At 35.0% G+C, this 23,089-nt stretch overlaps 1 protein-coding gene across 1 annotated transcript in view; it reads left to right on the top strand.

Moving 5' to 3' along the window:
• LRP1B (LDL receptor related protein 1B) overlaps nucleotides 1–23,089 on the top strand; it is a 1,432,692-nt gene that overhangs the window by 709,509 nt on the left and 700,094 nt on the right. Inside the window, exons 17-18 of the mRNA XM_073806959.1 lie at nucleotides 1,594–1,719; nucleotides 8,411–8,527. Of these exons, the coding sequence (XP_073663060.1) occupies nucleotides 1,594–1,719; nucleotides 8,411–8,527 (243 nt within the window). The remainder of the gene's footprint in view (nucleotides 1–1,593; nucleotides 1,720–8,410; nucleotides 8,528–23,089) is intronic.

Genomic DNA, 23,089 nt, shown 5'->3' on the forward strand with positions numbered 1-23,089 from the left:
TCTAGAACAGCAACTAACATGTGGATGAATGAATGACTGAATACATGGGGCAATGGAAAACTAAACATCTCTGGCCACCTCCCAGCAGTACGGTGTCTTCTTTAAACATGCTTGATTCTGAGCAGCATTAGATTCCTGGGGTTCCATGGTTAATATTTCAGCACTGCATAATTCATTTCAGGGGATTATTTTTTATTGTAAGTACTCATAAGCTTCGACCTTGAATTCTGTTATCATTTTACTTCTCAACTCCAAATCACAAGACAATGGATTCTATTTGGTCCTCCTTTTTAACCTCCCATTTATAACACTGTGAAAATTGCAAGGTCTTTGATCAAGCTTCACTGAAGTGCTTATGCATAATGTTAATACTTTAAAATGTTGACCCTCTAATATATTGGATGACTTTGATCCTCCTGAGCAGCTATTCTTGCTAAAGTCCCTGAAGTGAGTAGAAAATGTTAATCATGCTCAAATACCAGAAAACATAAGGCCCTTTCTTCCTGTTTATTTATTTATTTTTTACTATGTATGAATAAAAACTTCCAAAAGTGATAAAACCACTTTATCACTAAGGCTGCTTTAAATAAATTGTGTTTTGTAGAAACTGACTAGAAAGGAATACACTTTTTATGCAATAGCATGATAAAATGGCTATTTTTCAAATTCTAAATAAAACTAGTACCAACATTTATTTTTATCATACAGAAATGTAACTACTGGGCACAAGGAAAATTACTTCAGAAAGAATGTTGAAGTGAGGAAACAAATACTGAAGATCATGCCAATTCAGTTAGGAGTTTAGCCTCCAGAAAGCAGGACAAGTAATCACAGGAGGTTAACTTTAAGATGGCCTCCTGTTGTGCTTAGATATTGGAGATTTAATCCTTAGCTGTGCTCAGCTTCCCATATGAGGGTTGGTCGTGTCCTCAGTATATTTTGTGGGTGCATGTTTATTTGTTTATATTAGGGGAAAAGACTCATGATGATTATTTTTGTTATTAAAATTATTCAGGATCTTATATTTAGCATCAACTCCAGGTCACAAGTGATGCATTTTTATTTTTCGAATTTTCTTTCCAGTCCCAGAAAACATTGAGCAAAACATAACAAAATTAGGCTTATTTAATGTTTCAAGAAGTGGATGTGCAGTTTAAAAAAAAACACAAATATTTTTGATATATGATTAAATTATTTGACACATACTTGTTGCATTCCACATTAAAATTTGAGGTTAATTTTCAATGTTTTTGGTAAAACTGAAGTTCAATCACCTATTGTGATAAGTGACGGGAAAAGAGACTTAGCGGATGTAGTTGGTTTTACTTGAAGACATGAAAAATGAGTATATTCCCTTTTATCTGAACTTTAATTCCTTGATATTTTCTGTAAAACTACTACATTTTAACAGAGCCTAGAATGTTATTATTTTGTATAAAATATGAGACAGTGAATGACAGAAGATATAGATTAATTGTACTATAATATTATAATTACCATAAAGTTTCCATGACTATTCCTTAAAATAATCATAATTTTATCCAGTTTTAAATTGTTCAGCTTACTTCTCCTCTCCTCCCTGCCTCACCCCAGTCAATCATAGCTGTCCTGATGATCAGTTTAAATGCAAGAATAATCGCTGTATCCCCAAAAGATGGCTTTGTGATGGAGCTAATGATTGTGGAAGTAATGAAGATGAATCCAATCAAACTTGCGCAGGTAAATGTTTGCTTGGATATATACGTAAATCTCCTCCAAAGTTAGTCTCCATATAAATGCAGGTCAATGCCTTGAACTAAGCTGACTTTCCTAGTGCTGATGATCTGATTTTTGCAGTAGTAAATGAATTCAGAGTTTGATGCCACAAAGGCTAGAATACAAATTTTCTTCTACTTAATCTTTGGGTATGATTCTGCTTTCCAAAGTAATTTGGCACTTTATCTATTCATATGAGTTGACTGTTGATACACTACTTGGACAAGACTTGTCCCTGCTAAATCTTACTTGGCAATGGAGGAAGAAGTTCGTGAGTATACTGTGATGTAGGCCATCTCACATGGAGAACTACATTTTTTTTTTAAACCTTGAAAAAATAATTTATGTATTTTATTTAGTCTGCTGTAGAATACCTCTGTAACTTGTTTTCTGTTCCTGGCATAGTATTAATGTGGGATAGTTGTTTTTTTTTTTATAAAGTTCCAAGACCACTAAGCCTATTTATATTTCCATATAATTTATCCCATTGCAGTAAATCTTTGAATCCCTAGCTACATTCTCATTCTATGTGATTTTTAAAGGAGGATTAGGGATTGACTAGCTAGTTATAGTAGTAAAAGTGAAAATGCTATGTATAAGAGCAAATAAAACAATCCATCCTAATTAGTAAGATTTCTAAGCCACTCCAGGCCTTCAGTTCACTAGAAAATAGAACGCCACTTGCCTGCACCTCGAGTGCCACTTTAAGTGACGGCTGCTGAGTTTGCCACTCACTGCTCGGTCTTCTTGTCAGTATATTTATGATAACTATTATGGTCACTGTACACCTTTACAAATTGAATAAAAAGAGCAAAGAGAAAAATAAATATGGCTTTTAGCTTTGAAAACTATGTTGTCATGTTACAACGTATTTCCACTTTGTTTTACCAAAATGAATAGGCCATATGGCTCATTATATTGGAAAAATATAGCAAATTCATTAGGTGATTTCCCTGGCTGGGCCATTTCTATACATTTCTAGATATAGGTGTGTACATGGATATCCTAGATAAATTACTTCCCGTAAGGGGATTATTTTGTAATTTACTCCACTATCCTGTAGCCTTCGGCATTGTGGCTACTTTAAAAGAATATGCTTTCCTACCAGAAGCCAATTTTCTATTGTTTCTTTGGGATTTATCCTTCATGGATCTAATTCGATAAATATTTATCACAGCACTGGGGACAGATGAGGAAAAATACATAATACCTTTCTTTAAGAAGCTAAGAGCTAAGGGGAGGAGAAAGACATGTAAACAGGCTGCTCCCATGCAGTATTCAAAGTGCTAAGTTGACCCTCAAATGGGAGCACGTAAAGGAACAACTAATTAGTCTTTGGCTATCTTGGAAGGCCTCCTGAAGGAGGGGATGTCTAAGCTAAGCCTTACCAAAAAAAAGCTGAAGAAAAATGACTAAATAACAGTTCAAGTCATTTAATTAGGAAAAATAATCTGATAAAACCATGTGTTAACAAGATTGTGGAAAAAAAGGAATCATCATGCATTCTTGGTGGATAAATTGATTTTCTACATTGTAAAGCAATTTGGCCAAATCCAATAAATGTGAAGATGTGCATACCTTCAAGGCTATAATTCTGTTTCTAGGTTTATACTCCAATACCTATGCACATAGAGATGCGAATAAGAATTTCATTGCTTTAACACTGGTAATAGTGAGAAATTAAAACAAGCCAAATGCCCGTTACAGGAGAAGGGAAATATATACATGTCTCTCCATATATGCACATGTATATACATATATATATTCACTGTTATATTCACATAATAGTATGTTATTCATAATTAAAATGAAAAATAATAACTCAAATATCAACAGGAATTAATTTTAACAATGTTAACCAAAAAAATTGCAGAATATAAACAATTCAGTGCCATTCATATGAAATATGAAAATACAAAAGAGTTCTGTATGTACTTATTGATTTACAAATGTATAAAAATAGGAATAAAATATGTATGGAAATGAAAAAAAGAAAAATTAAGGATAGTAGTTACCTTTCTAAAAGAGAGAGGGAAATGTGATTGGGAAAGATTACAAAGGGGACTTCAAATGTAACTACAATACATAATTTTTTAAATAAAACAAAAAATCTGTAGCAAATATAGAAAAATATTGATTTGATAGAGCTATATGATGACAAACAGGTATTAATGATATCATTCCCGATACTTTTCTAGATGATAGAAATATTTTACTAAAAGAGCAATGAGTGATTGATGAGCACAGATTGTGGAGGGTGAGGTGAAGTCCGTAGAGGGTGGAGGGTTGGAAAGTGTCCCTAGAAGGGAAACGGCATATACAAAGCGGGCAGAACAGAGCTAATAGGCAGGGCTTGGGAGTTGTTCTCCATCAACAACAAAATGTTTTTGCCTACTTTTGAGGGAAACCCAGAGGACAAAGATGAGAAGTACTTAGATTTGAATTTTTTCTTTTCCCCATAGTAATCATGATGATCTGTGGCTTCATGCCTAGGCCATTTCAATCTGGCTTTTTTCCCACAGCATAGAACTCTGGTTTGATTACATAATATTTGTTCTTCTCATACCCCCCACAAATTTTAACTAAATTCAAACTAGACAGATAGGATTGCATTAAGAAAACCTGGTGTATTAAAAAAATCAGACTTTTTTACAAGAGAAACTGAAGAGTGTATTCTTATATGACATAGGTTTTGTTTAAATGGAACGCTTTGATTAAAATACAGCACAGGGGGCTTCCCTGGTGGCGCAGTGGTTGAGAGTCCGCCTGCCAATGCAGGGGACACGGGTTCGTGCCCCGCTCCGGGAAGATCCCACATGCCGCTGAGCAGCTGGGCCTGTGAGCCATGGCCACTGAGCCTGCGCATCCGGAGCCTGTGCTCCGCAATGGGAGAGGCCACAGCAGTGAGAGGCCTGGGTACCGCAAAAAAAAAAAAAAAAAAAAATACAGCACAGGTAAAGTTTAGGAACAATGTGTTAAGCTCTGTTCTTCTCCCCCTCCTTGCTGTTCCTGTGCATTGTGGGTTTTCTCGCTGCTACATGACTGCATAATTAGTCATGGGAAGCATAATTAGTTATGTGTAGAAAAAATTCACATTGTGACAGTGAATTTCTGATTCACTGCTAAATAAACAATTCCACTGAGGAGGTGTAAACTTCCTCCTCATTAAAGCAGCATTAGGTACAAAATTAGAGTCCTCTGGGGCTGCTCTGCTAATCTCACCTCCAAACTAACTCAGAACTGATGGGAACAAGAACTGAGAAAGTAAAGGTTGTGTCTTCTTGATACATATCTAGTGATTAAAAGGTGATAATTTAGTCAATCTGATTATATCATATAGATAGATAGTACTTGTAGATTTATGGAATGAAGCATCTTTCTTATCTGAAATCAGTTAAATTTGCCTGGTAGACTAAGCAGATCATTTTCTCCATGATTAGAAAAGACAATGAATTCATATATTTTATAATAAGCCAATAAATACTCTTAGAAATAAGGGGTCATATAAGTTGTTCAAGCATCTGAGTTAATGAAGTGACACACAAATTCCTGTCCCATAACAATGTGAGGTAGGTCATACATGATGTGAGATAGGTTTCTAGGAATCCTTTCTCATTCATCTCTCTAATCAGCATAGCAGTCCTGATGAAAGAAGACAATCTGAGAAAACTTGCTAGAGTTAAACCTGAATGACTAGGAGAGTGATATAAGGACATCGAACAGAAAAACATTGTATTGGACATTTTAATATACTCTAATTATGGGTCAATTAGAGTTTAATGGAGATGAAAATATATAATAATATCTTTTTTTTAAAGCAAGAAACACTGAAGGAATAAAATAGGCAGGAAATGAGGGAGGAAAGGAGAGATTTAGGAAAGAAAGAAATGTAGTGAGAACAGAAGAAATGAGAAAGGGTGGGAAAGAAGGAAGGAAGGAAGGGAAGGAGGGAGGGAGGAAGGAAGGAAGAGGGAGAGATGGAAGAAAGACAGGAGGAAGAATTGAAAAGAAAACTGTCTTATTAAAATTCTCTTAAAACTCAAAAGGTAAAAAGTATTTACTGCAACCAGTGAAATGATACAGAGACATGTAAGAAAAAAATTAATAATCTGTCTCATAGCTCTGTGCCCTCCCCTTCCCACCAAGTAAACCAAAGCCAACATCTTCACGCTTCTATAGGCCAATACAAATATATACTTATTTTTTTCCAAGTAGGCATGGTTTTGTTAAAATTACCTAGGAACTTTGTTGATTTAGCCTAAATGTTAGAGTAATTTAGCAGAAAATCCATAGGGTTAACAAAATAAAATAATACAGGAATATTGAACCCTACTTTAAAATTTCAACATTGAAAACTTCAGAATCATATGTTTGTTGGGCTCCTTAAACTCTGTTAATCTAAAGCAACTTATTTGTAAAAAGGGAAAAATCAGATATTACATAAAATATTTTAGATTCAGGGCCCTTATCCACATAATCAAAGCAAAATACATACTGTAACAATTTTCCTGGTCTTTCTAATTATAGCCACTGAGAATAGAAACACTATATCCAACCTAATGTAACAAATCAAGCCAGAAATGTTTCATTTGTTTTTCTCAAGTTATCCTTTAAATATTCACCAAAATAGGTATACATCTTTACATAGTAAGTACACTTTTCTTAAAGAAAATAACTAGTATATGACTTTTAAGAAATTATTTTAAATGACCTCTGAAACCCTAATTTATGGAAACCCATTCTACTGTGTTCAGATGACTTTGAACCATACTCTATTTTATACCAGGCATCAGTATTAAAGTTCACAGGGTGTTTTGATGAAATAGGAACACATCCTTCTGACTCTCAGGCCCAGGAAAAAAGAGGACATCTATAAACTAAGCAGTGTTCTCTAATCATAGCCACAGGAACTCAGACCCTAATTGTTCTGCAACTGTCCAATCTTTATCTCACCCAAATATTGTTAGGTCTGAGTGTCCCCTTCCCAACATTTCCCACTCTTTCCTTTGGTCCAGTAAAAAGAAGGAGTGCTGGTATACTGATAACTCAGGAAAACAGGTTTGTAGCTCAGAGTAACAGAAGGGAAAAAAAAAGAAAAACATTTAAAAATAAGTATGTGATTTGCAGAGACATGGAAGGACCCAGAGATTGTCATACAGAGTGAAGTAAGTCAGAAAGAGAAAAACAAATATCGTATATTAATGCATGTATGTGGAATCTAGAAAAATGGCATAGATGATCTTATTTGCAAAGCAGAAATAGAGTCACAGATGTAGAGAACAAACATATGAATACCAAGGGGGAAAGCTGGGGCGGGGGGGGGGATGAATTGGGAGATTGGGATTGACGTATATATACTACTATGTATAAAATAGATAACTAATGACAACCTACTGCATAGCACGGGGAACTCTATTACGTGCTCTGTGGTGACCTAAATGGGAAGGAAATCCAAAAGAGAGGGGATATACGTATATATATGGCTGATTCACTTTGTTGTACAGCAGAAACTGACACAGCAGTGTAAAGCAACTATACTCCAAAAAAATAAATAAATAAAAAATAAAAATAAGTATGTGACAAACTAAGACCCGGGAGAAGAATTAGGGAAGCTATCTAGGCTCTCATGCTTTCAAAAGTTGATCTGATCATAATAGAAAAAGGCAATCAAACCCCTTGTAGAATATAACCCCTTCACTGCATAATTTTAAAGCACTGCCTTCGGCTACCAGAGAAAGCAATGTTCCCTGTGTGTGTTCATTGAAAACCTTAAGAGAGCCCAAAGCAAAGTTCATTAGTATACTTTGATTAAAAAGTCATACATTTTGGGGGCTTCCCTGGTGGCGCAGTGGTTGAGAATCTGCCTGCTGATTCAGGAGACACGGGTTCGTGCCCCGGTCCGGGAAGATCCCACATGCTGCGGAGCGGCTGGGCCCGTGAGCCATGGCCGCTGAGCCTGCGCGTCCGGAGCCTGTGCTCCACAACGGGAGAGGCCACAACAGTGAGGGGCCTGCATACCACACACACAAAAAAGAAGTCATACATTTTTATATAACTGTGCTTAAAAGTAAGCTTTAAAAAATCCATTTTAAGGCTAAATGTATGTTTTAGAAAATGTTTTCTGCATTGTTGAGCCATACTTGAAATCATTTGGAGATCAAGAAATAAATGCATTGAAAATGTTAGAGGACAAAGACAATTCTGACCCCATAATTGGAAACCAGTTACCCTGATAGCTCCAACTCCTTCCTCCTACATTGCAGCAAGTTTCTTGATTTGTTGGAAAAGGCTATGCAAAATTGTTTTTAATTAATTAAAAGTTGGATGAAATTTAATTCAGCCATATATTCATAAGCATGTGCTGGGCAAAAATTGTAAAATAATGAATTCATAGCTTCGTTTATGGAAGTGTGTGAGGATTACAGAATATCTTGTCACTTAGCATTCATTTTAATTGAAGGGCAAAGCATGTGAACTTTAGAAAAGGCAGGCAAGCTGGCATTACCAAAAATTTAATAAAGGTTTATTTTAAAAATATGTAATAGAGCAATGTAACATCTTATGTGTGAAAGGGTAATTGCATGATCTGTTTTATCCTTAATGTTGTTCAAAAGGCCTCTAAATTTATTCTTTGTACCTTAATTGATCATTTTAGCCAGAACGTGCCAGGTGGACCAGTTTTCTTGTGGAAACGGGCGCTGCGTTCCCAGAGCATGGCTGTGTGACCGGGAAGATGACTGTGGGGACCAGACCGACGAAATAGCATCTTGTGGTAAGTTGTGAGTGAAACATGCTATTAGTGGAGATGGTATCAAACAGAAGATTCTATCACTATAATCTCTCTTAAAAGGCTATTTATTTCTCTATAAATACAAGTTGACAAGGCAGAAGATCTGTTATTTTTATTACTGCCTTTTGGGCCTGAGTGTGTACTTTAATGATAACTGCAGAATATGTCCCATTCATGAGGCAGTAACCATATCCTTGGCTAAAATAAATGGATCCAAACATTGCAGATTTTAGTAGGAAGTGGTTATTATTAGGCTAACAGGACATTCTCAAATGTTCATTATTAATCTTATGTCTATAATGATTAAATTTTTCAAACTGAATAGCTCATCGAGTGACATTTGGAGTAAATGAGGAGGACATGTTTCTTGTTTGTATGCATGTTATACTCTTGGAGCAATAAACTATACAGGCTGAGAATACATAGTTGGTAAACCATTTGTTTCATTTCTATAGTTGTATAATTCTGAAGGACAAAATTTTTATTAGTTTAAAACGTTTTTTATTAAGAACAAAATTCCTAATCACTTTCCACTGATCTTCCTACTTTTGAAAACAATAAATATTTATTATTACATAAAGTTGCAAATTTAATTACCCCCATTTGTACCCATGTATCAGGAGGTTGTGTTATCATTTGTCTCAGTAATGTATAGTGAAACATAGTAAAGGAATGAACCAGGTTTTCTAAGGCTTGTACTTTATTTCAGGCATGGCTATGGATTTTTAAAATTACTGTGGGGAAACATAAGTTAGACATGCATAGCACATTTATTAAAACAGAATACAATTGTGTATATATTTTTAATAATTTGACCCCATGTTATAATATTTCTAAGAGTAGGGAAATAAGAAGACAGTTTTGTAACCCTTCAATTTAAATGGCTCTGTTTAGGGCATGCATTCTCTGTTTACCTAAAATTTTATTTTTTAAATGTTTTTTTATACTAGACTAAGTCCCTGTAGACATTTGAGTTTATAGCCTCTGATAAAGTAAAGATAAAGTAAGTATTACTAATTGACATTGTAAAGAAGATAGTAGAGATGTTGCAAAAAAAAAAAGCAATAGAGAATCATACAATTAATTGTACATTTTACATGTAGAATTTCCAAAGCCTGTGATTGAACAGTGTATCCTCTCTCTTTTCCAATGTCCAGACCAATCATGTTGCTTCTAGACAGCTCTATTTTTTAGAAAACCTTAAATGCTTTTCTGTTCTTAGTATCTCTATCCAGAGTATACCAAAAAGGTAATGAGAAACCTGAAAACATTAAATACAGAGAAACCCTGGAATCAAAGTCCCAAGTCAGATAAGAAATGCCATGAAAACAATATAGACTAAGAAAATACATAATGAGCTCTTTAGAGAATTTCGATTAAGACTTTGAGCTGACTTATTTTGAGTAACAGGTCTAGAGTAAGACTTTTTTCTTTATTTTAATGATAACTTAATTGAATCAAAGGAGAAAAACATTACCCTAAAATTTCAATAATAATAAAAGTAATTATGCCAGCAAACCAACATAATTTTCATGAGGGGAGGGGAAAAGCGGGTCAGAGGGGGTCCAGACACATACTTTCTTACTGAATCTTTACAACAAATCTATTAGAAACATATTACTGTCCACGTTTTACAGTTAAGGGAGTCAAAACTTAGAGACATGAATAACATGTGTGAGATCACAAAACTAGTAAATAGCAGGACCAAACCATGAATCCAAGTGTGCTTGAAACTAAAACTCAGCCATTTCAGGTTGACCTTGTTTGGGAGCCAAGGACAGGGTGCAAATAGGGGGCAGATAATGCCATTATATTATACATAGCCATAAATATCTTATTTAAATGCACATCCACCTAGTGAGTTTTATTCATTGGTGTGTTGGTAAATCTTTCAACATCTCCTAGTGGAGAGGAGCCCTGATCTAGTGTTTGCCTATTTTTGTGGTTTAAATACTTCCACCAATGCCAATATCAGGTTGCCAACATGACTCTCTGAATGTAGAATTGGGAAAAGATGTGCATACCAATATACAGTATTTCTGTGGTACAGATAAAATTGACATAAATAACTTCAAAAGCAAAATAATTAGAAAATTATGAACCTTGAGTATTAATTACCCTTGTTTGCAGTGTTATTTATTTAATTATAAATTTATATTTATTATTATTTAAAATAATGGCTGTGTGCTTAACAACTGACTCATAGAATCCTTGAAAATTTAAGAATCAGCTCTGCAAGCTGGTACAGATGCCTCCAGTACACCACAGGATGTGTACACATTATGAAATTTAGTTGTCAAATAGTATAGTTCTGAAATATAGAAATTTTAGAGAATGTCAGTAAACCACATGGGTTAGTCTCAGCACCGTTTCTTCTTTACAGCATAAGAACATGTTTCTCTCCAAACATGTTCCTCTCTTTCATAACATACATTTATCTCTCAGATTGTCATTTTAACTCAAAATCTATGTCAATAGAGAAGCTGATAGTGAAGCTCTGGTAGGCACAGTCTCACTTTTAAAGTTGTAAGGGAGAATGGCCTGAATTTCTGTCATAACAGAAATTATCTCTGCACTGAATACAGAATCACAAAAAAATTGTAAATTGTTTACTTCACTGCATTTATAAAAAAGCAGTCACTCTACTTGGCAATAATCCAGAAATAAATATAGATTTAGCTAATTTTCAGTTTTAATAAGCATCATTGTAAAATTTGGACTGATCATATTTCCTTTTCCGTTTGGTGTTAGCCAAGTTCCCATAGATTTAATCCAACTAGAAGACTGCAATCATTTTTTTTTTTTTTTTACACTTCAGCTCCATGAACCACCTCTGTTATGTTTAAAAACTACTGTTGACACTGAAAAGAATATTAAAATTTGGCTTTAAAAACATGAGAAACCTATGATTAGAAATGTTTCTGGTAGTAATTAGGAGCTGAAGGTACTGTAACGGAGGGTCAAATTTTCAGTGGAATTCACTGTCACCTGTTTACAAACCTAATTCATTCTAGTTACATTTGCCTTTATAAATTAATTGCACATTTTAGGTTGAGATTATATGTGGGCAAGCACATAACTAGGAAGGCCCTTGAGTATTCTCTCTTAATCTTTAAAGAATCTTTTAACTTTTTTAGTAGGTTACCTGTGCAGAAAGGAGAATCTGTAATTTGATGCCGCAAATGACAGAGGAAATGTTAAAATTGTGAAGTTTGTCTTAGAAGTATGTCAAGGAACTAAATGGTCAGTCTCATTTCAAGGATAGGATTTAACACTGGCTCTCAACTTTAGCTGTCAATTAACAAATCACTTGAGGAGCTTTAAAATTACCTGCCCATGCCTCACCCCAGGCTCCTTAAATAAAAATCTCTGGGGATAGGACCCAAGAATCAGTATTTTTAGTGCTTAACAAGTGGTATCAATAGACACTCAAGTTCAAGTACCTTTAAGGCACCAGTTATCACCCTTGAGCAAGCATGGAATCTCTGGAAGGCTCATTAAAAAACAGAATGCTGGGCCCCATTTCCAGAGTCTCTGATCTGGTAGGTCCTGGGTGGCGCCTAAGAATTTACGTTTCTTACAAATTTCTAATTGATGTAGATACTCATGCTGCTAGTCCAGAGACCACACTTTAGGAACCACTGACTTAAGCGAACCGCCATTCATATTTGATTTTATCTAACATATACTTGATGACATAATTATGTTTATATATGCAGAATTAATTTATGATGGGAGCAATTATCCAGACAAATATCATTCCCATCTCCAAATTAAAGCACTAAATATAAGGATATTTCATGATTAAATATAAGAATATTTCAAACAAACTTGCATTTTTACCTCTTGGACAATTTATAGTCAAAAACAGTATAGTTGTTTATTTTAAAATTTAGATTAACAATCTTTGGGTTGTTCTATCTTCCAGGTATCTCCATATAGCTTACATTTATTATTATTTTTTAATAAATATGTCTTGATGTGAGTTGGTAACTTCTGATCTGTTCAAAAGATTTAACTTTGGAAAATACCTAAAGTTTATTAACAGATTGAAAGATAATTCAATGGGGTATAAATAAAAATCCACTAAGATTTGCAAAGTTAATATTATTCCATCTTATGGATCTTTTATCTTTGAAGATAGTAGAATTCTGTCTCATGTACTTGGAATTTTACCTTTAAGTATACTTGTAATTTTACTCTATGTAATTAAGGAGCAAAGAATATCAGAAAGAGAATTGGCAAGTATCAGACACAAACAGAAGAGAGAGAGAGAGCTATCAAAAAGAAATCATTTCCTGGTTAAATCAGCATAAATTGTATCAAAGATATTTTCAACTATATTATTAGAAAAACAAAGTTCCTGATTTTAAGTATAGTATTATTATTTGTTTAATTACAAATAATACAAAGAAAAACTGGATATATGTGTAACAATTTTAATTAATGGGAATTATTAACCCAGTGGAGTACTGATAAAATATAATAATTGTCAGGAACTGCCTTGCCATTCTTCAGTAGCATCCTGGCAGACCCAGTGACCCTGGTAACTTTTTGTTTCTATAACTTGCTTCAACCCATTTTAAAACTCCAGTATTGGGGCTTCCCTGATGGCGCAGTGGCTGAGAGTCTGCCTGCCGATGCAGGGGACACGGGTTCGTGCCCCGGTCCGGGAGGATCCCACATGCCGTGGAGCGGCTGGGCCCGTGAGCCATGGCCGCTGAACCTGCGGGTCCGGAGCCTGTGCTCCGCAACCGGATTGGCCACAGCAGTGAGAGGCCCGCGTACCGCAAAAAACCCTCCAGTATTGTATCTTAGTCAAAGCTTTCTCCTCCCCATTGCCAGCTAGACTTGAGGTTCTAGGACCTTGGATGAGAGGGGAATGTGTTCTGTTTTTTCACTGTCTACTTCTCCTCTCTTTACTAGCCTTAGCTCTTCAGGAAGAGGGGAAAGATGGAGGAGATAGGTAACATCTTTTTAAGTAGGTCTAGTGATAATCTTCTCTCTGCTTCTCTGCATGTCATAGCCCTCTGACACATGAAAAATGCACCTCTCTTGAAGGGCTCTTATCTGAGATTTTCTGAGAGACCTGAGGTGTCACCCCTCTTCAGAGTTCCTTGAACTTTCCCTTTTTTCTCTGTTTTCTCTTCTTTTCCCTTCTTCAGAGTTCCCTCACATCTAGACCTAGATGTCTTTTATCCCCATCACAGATGGTATACCTCACAGTCTCAAGTTGCTAGAATTCCCTGTGCCTGGTGGGCATCTTCTTGGTTGCATTACCAATATGACAAAAGAAGTTTTGCTATCTTTTGCTGGGTCCACTTTATTTTTCATCTCCCAAATGTGAGCAGGCTGCTCTCCTAATGACCCATCTCTTAGACCTGCCACCACTGTCCATTTTTTCTTCTTCTTCTCTAGACAGGGTAAAATGGTCAGTCTACCTCTTGAGCAAATACAATCAGTTCTCTTTTCTTATACACCCCAAAATTGTCATGAATGATTCTCATGGAGTCTCTCATGAAGCTACACAGTCTGAATCTGTAACTTTGTCCACAGGATCACTCTTTAGATAACCAAAGGCACATGATGTCAACCTAGACTTTCTCTTTTCTAAGTTAAACACAACACTTCCTTCAAATTTTCTTACACGAACATTTGTGGGCTCTTTCCCTACCCATTACCCTATTATGCATATGCTTGGATTTTTAATGACCTTAGTAAAATTAATGCCCTAAAACAAGCAGTTGATGTTCAATGGGTACAGAGTTTCAGTTTTGCAAGATGAATAATTCTAGAGATCTGTTGCACAACAATGTGAATATAATTATCACTATACAGTTAACACTACTGAACTGTATACATAAAAAATGGTTAAAATGGTAAATTTTATGTGTTTTTACTGCAATTTTTAAGAAAAGTCATGGCCTAGAATTGAACAGAACATAGTATCTCATATGTGGTATTTATACAACAGATTATAGTGGGCTTATTACCTTCAGTAATATAGATTCTAGGCTTCTGTTAAGATAGTCTTAGATGGCAGCCTTATCATGTAACTCACATGTTGAGATCCCAGTCAATTAAAATATCTAAGCTTTTCATATAGACTAGATCACTCCTTTGGAGTACTTCTAATATTTACATTTCAACATTCTTTTAAGTTTTATTTTGATAGTCTTCTGATTCTTCCTTACCTACATATTTTAAAATACGTGCATGGGTGAGGTCCTTTCCGTTTCATACTGTCACTCTTAGACCTCCCTTCTCTGATGACTCTTAACCTTTCATCCAATTTTGTAATTTTGAATCCGTAATGCTAATGATGTCTTCCAGTTTTGTGTAATTCAGAGATTTGATAAGCATAACTTTTCAGGCTGTAACCAAATCGTAGTGACAAAGACATGAACCTTTTGGAAAGCAATTAAAAAACATCCTGGGAAAAACTGATCCAATAATTAAAACTCTGTGGATACAATTTTTAATCAAGTACTCATCCACTTAAATTTATGTCATCTCATCTTGCATGCATGATACTTTCATTTATCATCATAAGACTTCTCAAAAATTTTGCTAAAAAGACGGGAACACTCTGTTTATAGAATTCTTATGATATATACTTACCTGAAAATTGTAGCAAATAATTAAAGTTAGTTTGACATGAGTTAATTTTATTTTACTCATGAGAAAACAGTCTCTTTAAAAATGCTGACAAAAAAATGTTTCAACAAATTCATTCTAAAATTATAGTCATAGATATGTGTAAACTTCACCTCTCTATAGTTTACAAATTTTCACTCATTTTTGGAATTGGGACAATATTATTTACCATTTTCCAGTTTTTATTCCTCTTTCCCATCTTCCACTTATTTCAAAAAGACTGTCAATATTCTGAGATTAAAAATGTTTGATGTTTTATTACTTGTTTGATAACTTGTCTCAATATGACGATAACCATTTTTAGAAATTAGGTAATATATTTTTCTCATTTCTTGGACTTAGAGCTTTAATTTCCTCTCATTCTTGTTTGTTCTTTACTCTCCAATCTGGCAATAATTACTTTTATTAAAATGATGGAAACCAAAGAAATGGAAAAGTTCTTTTTCCTGCCTGTATCTTTCAAATGTATGCTTTGTATCCCAGGTGGTCTTGTTCTGTTTTTTTCTTGTTCCATACATTTATATTTAAACATTCTTATTAGTTTTGTTTAGAAATGGTATGCAGGCTTCTGGAAATTGTCTTCCCATTATTCTTAGGTATGCGACATGCTTTTGGATTTGTCTCGGCTTATGATTCCCTTTTTTGCACATACTTGACTGATAAGGCTCTGTATGCAGAAAAGGGGGAGGAGGTTAAGCAAACCTTGATGGAGTATATTAAAAGCCACAAGCAGAAATAATTAAAAACAGCTTTTAGTTCCTTGACCTAACTCAGCATTCCCCCAAATTCTTGCTTGAGAATATGAATCACCTTGGGTACATATTACTGATAAAGATCCCCAGGTTTCTACCTGCCTTCCGCAAAGATTCCCCATTCAGTAGGTCTTGCATAGAGTCCAGGAATCTGTATTTTGGGAAAATCACCTCATGTGATTCTTATCCCAAGATAAGACCGGAGAATATAAACTCTGTGATTTCAAATTCTCTACAAATAAGAATTTGATAGTGCTACTGCAATGAATTATCACAAACATAATGGCTTAAAACAACAGAAATTTATTCTCTCACAACTTTGGAGGCCAGAAGTCCAAAATCAAGGTGTCAGCAGAGCCTCCTTTCAAGGGAATCCTTTCTTGCCTCTTTCAACTTCTGTTGGCTCCTGGCTCTCCTTCGCTGTTCCAGCATAACTCTAATCTCTTGTCTCCATCTTCACAGATTCTTCCCTGTGTCTCTTTCTCTTTCTCCTGTAAGGACACCAGTCACTGGATTTAAGTTCCAGCCTTAATCTAGGATGATCTCATCTCAAGATCCTTAATTTAATTACATGTGCAAAGACCCTATTTCTAAATAAGGTCACAATCATATGTACTAGGGTTTAGGATTGGACATATCTTTTTGATCCATACAGTTCAGTCCACTGCATCTGGGGAACTTTATTATGCCCTATACCACCAACTGAATTATAATGGAGGCTCAGGTATAGGGAGTTTTAAAAGCTGAACAGGTAATTCTAATATGCATCCAGGTTTCTGGAATACCCTCCTAATACCTATTAATTTAGTCCCTGCCTCCTGGTTAACTTCTCACCAAATCTCTCTATAATATTACTCCAATCCTCAAATTCTCTTGCTTTTCCTTTGTATCTAGAGCTCTGCACTAACAGAATTAATTTGCTGGCTCACTAGCCACTGGGCAATAATAATTATAACCGCCTCTATGGTGCTGACAGAAACGCAGGCCTTTAAATCTATCAAAAGTAAACATGAATTCTTCAGAGATTTCAGCAGCATTGATTTCCTCATTGGTTATACACACATTGTATATACATATACACACATATATATGTACACACATACACACACATATATGCATATACTCAAACATATATATAAATGTATAATCAGAATCAAATGAGATAATATATGCAAGATCTAGATAGTACTTGGTATCTGGTATCTAGTAGTCATCCAATAGAAGATTTCTTTTTTCTTCCTTTCAAATAATTTTCTATTCTCAAATGAGAATAGATAGATAGATAGATATTCTCAAATGGAAATATATATTTTCAACTGGAGTTAGAGTTGGCCCAATTGAAATTAGTTCAGAAAATAGCAATATTTCCAAATCCTTATTTTCTAATATTAAATTTAGTGTTTTGAAAGATGTCAGGTTGAAGTCCTATATTGATCCAGGAAACATCATTTCTATAATGCTGAGTTGGCATTCTGCAAACAGAAAGCTGTGTACATATGCCAATATTTGAATCACAAGTTGCTGTTTATTGCTATGACAAGATCTTTTCTAACATTTGAGCAGATCATAGGTGGCTGAAGTTGGGACCCTACCCCAGGGTACTCTGCCACAAAGCGGTCAGGATGTAACTTCTGTGAGTCCTCCTGAGCCAGCATCCTTTTCAGAGCCTCATCCTTTTCAGAGCCTCAGCATCCTTTCAGATCCTCCTGAGCCAGCATCCTTTTCAGAACCTCATCCTTTATTGATCTGCTCTCCAAATATTGTGACATCAGCTTTTCAGTTCTCTAGAGTTCACCAAGTCAGGTGTTCTCACCTGCTATGTTCTAGATGCCTGGGTCATAAGAGAAGACAAAAGGCAGAGTTTCTGTTACAGGTTAGGGGAGAGAAGAAAAAAAAAAAAAACATACCTCAATCAGCAAAAAGACAAATAAAATAATTAAAACCTATGACAAGTGCTATGAAAGAAATAAGAAGCTAATGACATTTTAACCTGATGTACTTATGTGTGACTTTTCTAAATATTGATGCATTTTTATTAGCAAAAATTTATACATATCCTCTTCTTTAATATGTATAAATTCTTACACAGGAGGACTGTGTCCTTATATGGTACTGAAATTCTAGGTTCAATATATGTCCATAATCTAGTCCATCTCTATCCCTATTTTGTATATAATTACATATATTTGTGTGCGTGCATAGACACACACTTAGCTTTAAAAACTCAGATAATATATAAAACAAAAAAAAAACTAGTAGTTACTTTACTTCACCCTTTTCACCAACTCCAGTGGCAACCGTTTTTAACTCTTAGCCAAGTTTTCTGGTTACTATTTCCATTTTTTCAGTAAAATGTTTAACCACTATTTCTTGATTTCCCAAAATTATACTTGTCTTTTGGCTTCCTCTTAACTAGAATATTCTGTAAGTTAGTTTTAAATTAAAGCTGTATAAGTAAGTTAAAGTTGTACAACTTTAGAAAATAATGTGTTGTCATAATAATATAAGAAGTTGTTACCTCATGATGTAGTTAAAACCAAGGAGAAACTATATTGAGAGAGTGGGAAAGGGAAAGTGTGGAGTACAAAAAGAAAGTAAAACTCTCATTTTTTTTTTTTTTTTTTGGTGGTACGCGGGCCTCTCACTGCTGTGGCCTCTCCTGCTGGGGAGCACAGGCTCCAGACGCGCAGGCCCAGTGGCCATGGCTCACGGGCCCAGCCACTCCGCGGCACGTGGGATCCTCCCGGACCGGGGCACGAACCCGCGTCCCCCGCATCGGAAGGCAGACTCCCAACCACTGTGCCACCAGGGAAGCCCCAATTCTCATTTTTAATAAAGACATTTAGAAAGGTATATAATTTTCAAAATTTGATTAGTAAAATATTGCTTATTGGTCAGCTTCCATAAATATACGGAAGACTATATATCAATCATTTGTGATTGTCTTCAGTTTTAATCAAAATGATTATAATGTAATTGTTGCATGAGAAAAAGTCTGGTATAATATTTCTTCTTCGGAAACTATTGAGACTTGCTTCGTGGCCGGGGAATTTATTGTTTTTGTAGAATTCCCTTGTGAACAGAAGAAAAATGTGTATTTTTTATAGGTTGCTGTAGATTTCTTTTGACATATAGATGGATAGACAGACTGATAGATGGATAGATGATATTACTCAAGCTTATTAATTTTTTTTAATATTCTCTGTATATTTATATTTTTTCCTGTTTAAGGATAACTTAAAAAATAAAAGCTAATTTCTCTGAAATGTTTTTTCTTTTACATGTAAAATGGCAATAATAAAAACTATCTCATAGTAGTAGTTTTATAGTCATGAGGATTAAATAGGAACCACATATAACACCAAATACAGTGTTTGGGTAGTTAATTGTACCACTCTTCCATTGGTTAGTTGGTAGTACTAATTCCCCTTTTTCCTTAATTCCATGCAATGATTAACATCAATGCTGATCTCATTCGGTAAGACGATTTAAAATATGGGACGATTTAAAATATCTCTCATAAATTCTGGGAAATTCTAAAGAAGTATCTTTTCAAATATCACCTATCTCCATTTTCTCTCTTCACTGTTTTTGGAACTGTTAGGTTAGTGTTTGATCATTTTAGTCTGTCCTCCATGATTCTTAATCCCTTCCACATTATTTTTAATCTTTGAACTGCAACCATGGAAATTTCTTCAGATCTGTTTTCCAGTTTAGTAATTGTTACTTCAGATGTACTAATTTGTAATTTAACTAGTTCATGCAGTTTGTATTCCAAGGCTCTGATTTACATTTCTAAATGCTCTATTTGTTTGCTTTTCAAGTCTGCCTAATTTTTTTTCTCAGGATGTCTTTTTACATTTTAAAAATTTTTTGTCTTTTTTAAAATAAATTTTGACTTCCCTATTTTATAGTACCTATCATATTTCAATCTACTCTGTATCACATATTTTTAAAATATCCGAAGAGCTTGTGGATCTAATTCTGCCATTTGTTGGATCTGCTGAATTTCACGAACCAGATTTTTTTTCTTTTGCCTTTTTTATTTTATTTTTTTACAATTTTGAATTTTGAGCCCGTCTTCTATGTTTTTCAGCCCTGTGGAAGTCTTATGAGACCTGTCTTGGGATCAGCTCTTCTGAGCACTTGACAAGCCTCAGAAATATTATATGCCCTGAATTAATTTTTACCTTGATTTTTGTAACCTGAGTTTTCCTGAACTATAGAAACTAGAACTTAAGATGCAGTCTCATAATTATACATGTCCAGGGGAGACTATATATGTTTTTCCACTTACAGTCCAGGCTGGAACATCTCTTTGTACTGGAAGGAATGTTATCTCATGCACCCTTCCACTGGGGCTTTAGCCTCTGAGAATCCAAGGTCTCTATTAGTATTCATACCTTGTGTGGAACTGAAGAATTGTCACCTGTCTGATGCTGAAATTAAAACCCAAGCATCTACATTATAATTCTGTCATTCTTCTACTGCCTTTGTGAGCAAAATAACACACACGCATGTGCACACACACACACACACACACACACACACACACACAAAAGTTATAGTTCACTAACTATTCTAGTTTTCTGAACCATTTTCATTACTGGACTTGGAAAATTTACATTATTTTCTTACATATTCACCTCTGTGTTAAAATGTTTCGTTGTTATTTTATCTAGCATTTCTTATTTGTCTACCAGGTTGCCAGAACTATTCAGTAATTTTTCCAGTTCTCAGTCTCATTTTTAATATACTCCCTGGGTGTTCCTTTGACTTCCAAGGCTTTGTTATATCAATAGTGATCATTTCTCTTTTTCTTTTAATTAATTAATTAATTTTTCGGGGGCTGCATTTGGGTCTTCGTTGTTGGGTCTTAGTTGCTGCATGCGGGCTTTCTCTAGTTACGACGAGCGGGGGCTACTCTTCACTGCAGTGTGTGGGCTTCTCATTGCGGTGGCTTCTCTTTTTGCAGAGCCTGGGCTCTAGGCACACGAGCTTCAGTAGTTGTGGCACGTGGGCTCAGTAGTTGTGGCTTGCGGGCTCTAGAGCACAGGCTCAACAGTTGTGGCACACGGGTTTAGTTGCTCCATGGCATGTGGGATCTTCCCAGACCAGGGCTCAAACCCGTGTCCCCTGCATTGGCAAGCAGATTCTCAACAACTGCACCACCAAGGAAGTCCCAATAGTGATCGTTTCTGAATCTGTCTCTCAAGTCTATTTACAGCTCCTAAAGTTTCACTACTTCTATCTTACACCATATTGTAGCCATTCTGAAATTCTTACAATTTCTCAAACATTTTATATACTCTGACTTCTAGGCCTTCAGAAATGCCATCTTTCTAGAATATTGTAAAAGCACTCATTTTCCTCCTGTTTATCTGATTTAACCTGAATCTATCATTTGTATCCGCTTGTACAACACTTCCTTTGGGGCACAATATCTAAGATTAGTTTAGATGCGTATGTTGTGTGTTGCAGTAACACTTTGTACTGCCTATATTGTAGCATTTTTCAGAGATTTATTAAAGTCACTTCTTTAATTATATTACAAATGTTTTTCCTACCAGATTATAAGCATTCTGAGAAAAGAAAATGCTGAAAATTGTATTCCCAGTGCCTAGTACCATTCTATTCTATTCATTCAGTCATTCATTCTAGGTGATGTATCTCTAAGGCCTAGAACTCTGTCTGGTATAAAGTTTTCAGTAAAATATCTTGAATGAATATCTTGAGCCTTTGCAGTAGTTTTCTACTCTGTTTCATAGAGTTGGAACCTGGGGTCAGGAGTATTAAGTAACTTTCCAAGGTCACACATTAGTTAGTGATAAAACCAGGATTTGAACTCAGGTTTGCCTACCTATAACGTTTATATTCTTCATACATGGCATCATATGTGAGATATAAAATGAGGTTTTTATGTAACAACAATGGAAGAGCATCAGAATGAAGACGATTTGGGGTACACTGTTCTCTCACATTTTTCTCCAAAGTGTATTTACTCTATTGGATCTTTGGAAGTCTGTCCTATATAAGTACCAATTCTCTGGGGCCACAAGTAGCGTCAGTAACTAGAAATGTTATATATTTTCTCAGAGGCTATAGTCCTATAATTGCTATAATCTTATGAAGTACTGGTATTTTCCATAACTATAATTTAATTATATGCTTTGGAGTAGGTAAAAGTCAGAATTGGAGTATAAATAGAAGACGTAAACCACAGAAAAAACAAATTTTTCATCTTTACCCCAGTATTTCTTTGATATAATTTTTAAGGGTATTGGTATGATCAGCAGGGTATAGTGAAGAAATAATATATTTTGGACTAGTATTCACATTTTACTCTGACACTTGCTGGTTATGCAGTGTATCCTTAGGCAAGTTATGCTGTTCTGCAAATTTGGGTTAGTAGTAACAATTGCAGGGCTGTTGTGAAGAGTGTAAGTAATGTATATGTGGCTAGCCTAGTACCTCTTCTCAATAAATAGGAATATATAATGTGAGTATTATTGTCTCTTTCATGTTTATATAACACTTTCCTAACCACAGACTCCTTTGTTATTCTTAACATTTATTTTAATTTGAATCTTCTATACATTTTCTACACACTTAATCATGAAGGTCAAATTCATATATATAGGATGTGTAATATGCTCTCAAACAAACCTGTGATAACTGTATTTTGAAACTTCAATAAGTTACTTATAAATATTCATATTGGGGCCAAGGAAGAGGAATAGGTAGGAAAATCCTATATTAGAGACAGGAAAAAACCATAAATTGGATCTGAAATCTACCTCACTGGGAAACATTTCTCTAAGCTTTGTATATTAGATAAATATAAGTACCATACCAACCATGATTACCCTTGAGAGAAAGAGAAAATTGTTGCCATTTACACAATAGCCTACATAGAACCTGGCAATAAATTTTAGGTGAAAGATATGATAGATAAATTGAGCATACTACCTGCAACAATGGAAGATTTTTTAACAGTCCATTAATCCATATGATATATTGTATGAGGTTGAAGTAACTATAGAAATAAAATAGTTTTCTTTTCCTTGCTGTAATTTTAACATGATAAATATTCTTTGACTTTGGATCTTTGTGTCTCAAGGAAGATCAAAAGTCA

This window comes from Tursiops truncatus, chromosome 7, assembly GCF_011762595.2.
Source record: "Tursiops truncatus isolate mTurTru1 chromosome 7, mTurTru1.mat.Y, whole genome shotgun sequence".
Taxonomy (NCBI): Eukaryota; Metazoa; Chordata; class Mammalia; order Artiodactyla; family Delphinidae; genus Tursiops; species Tursiops truncatus.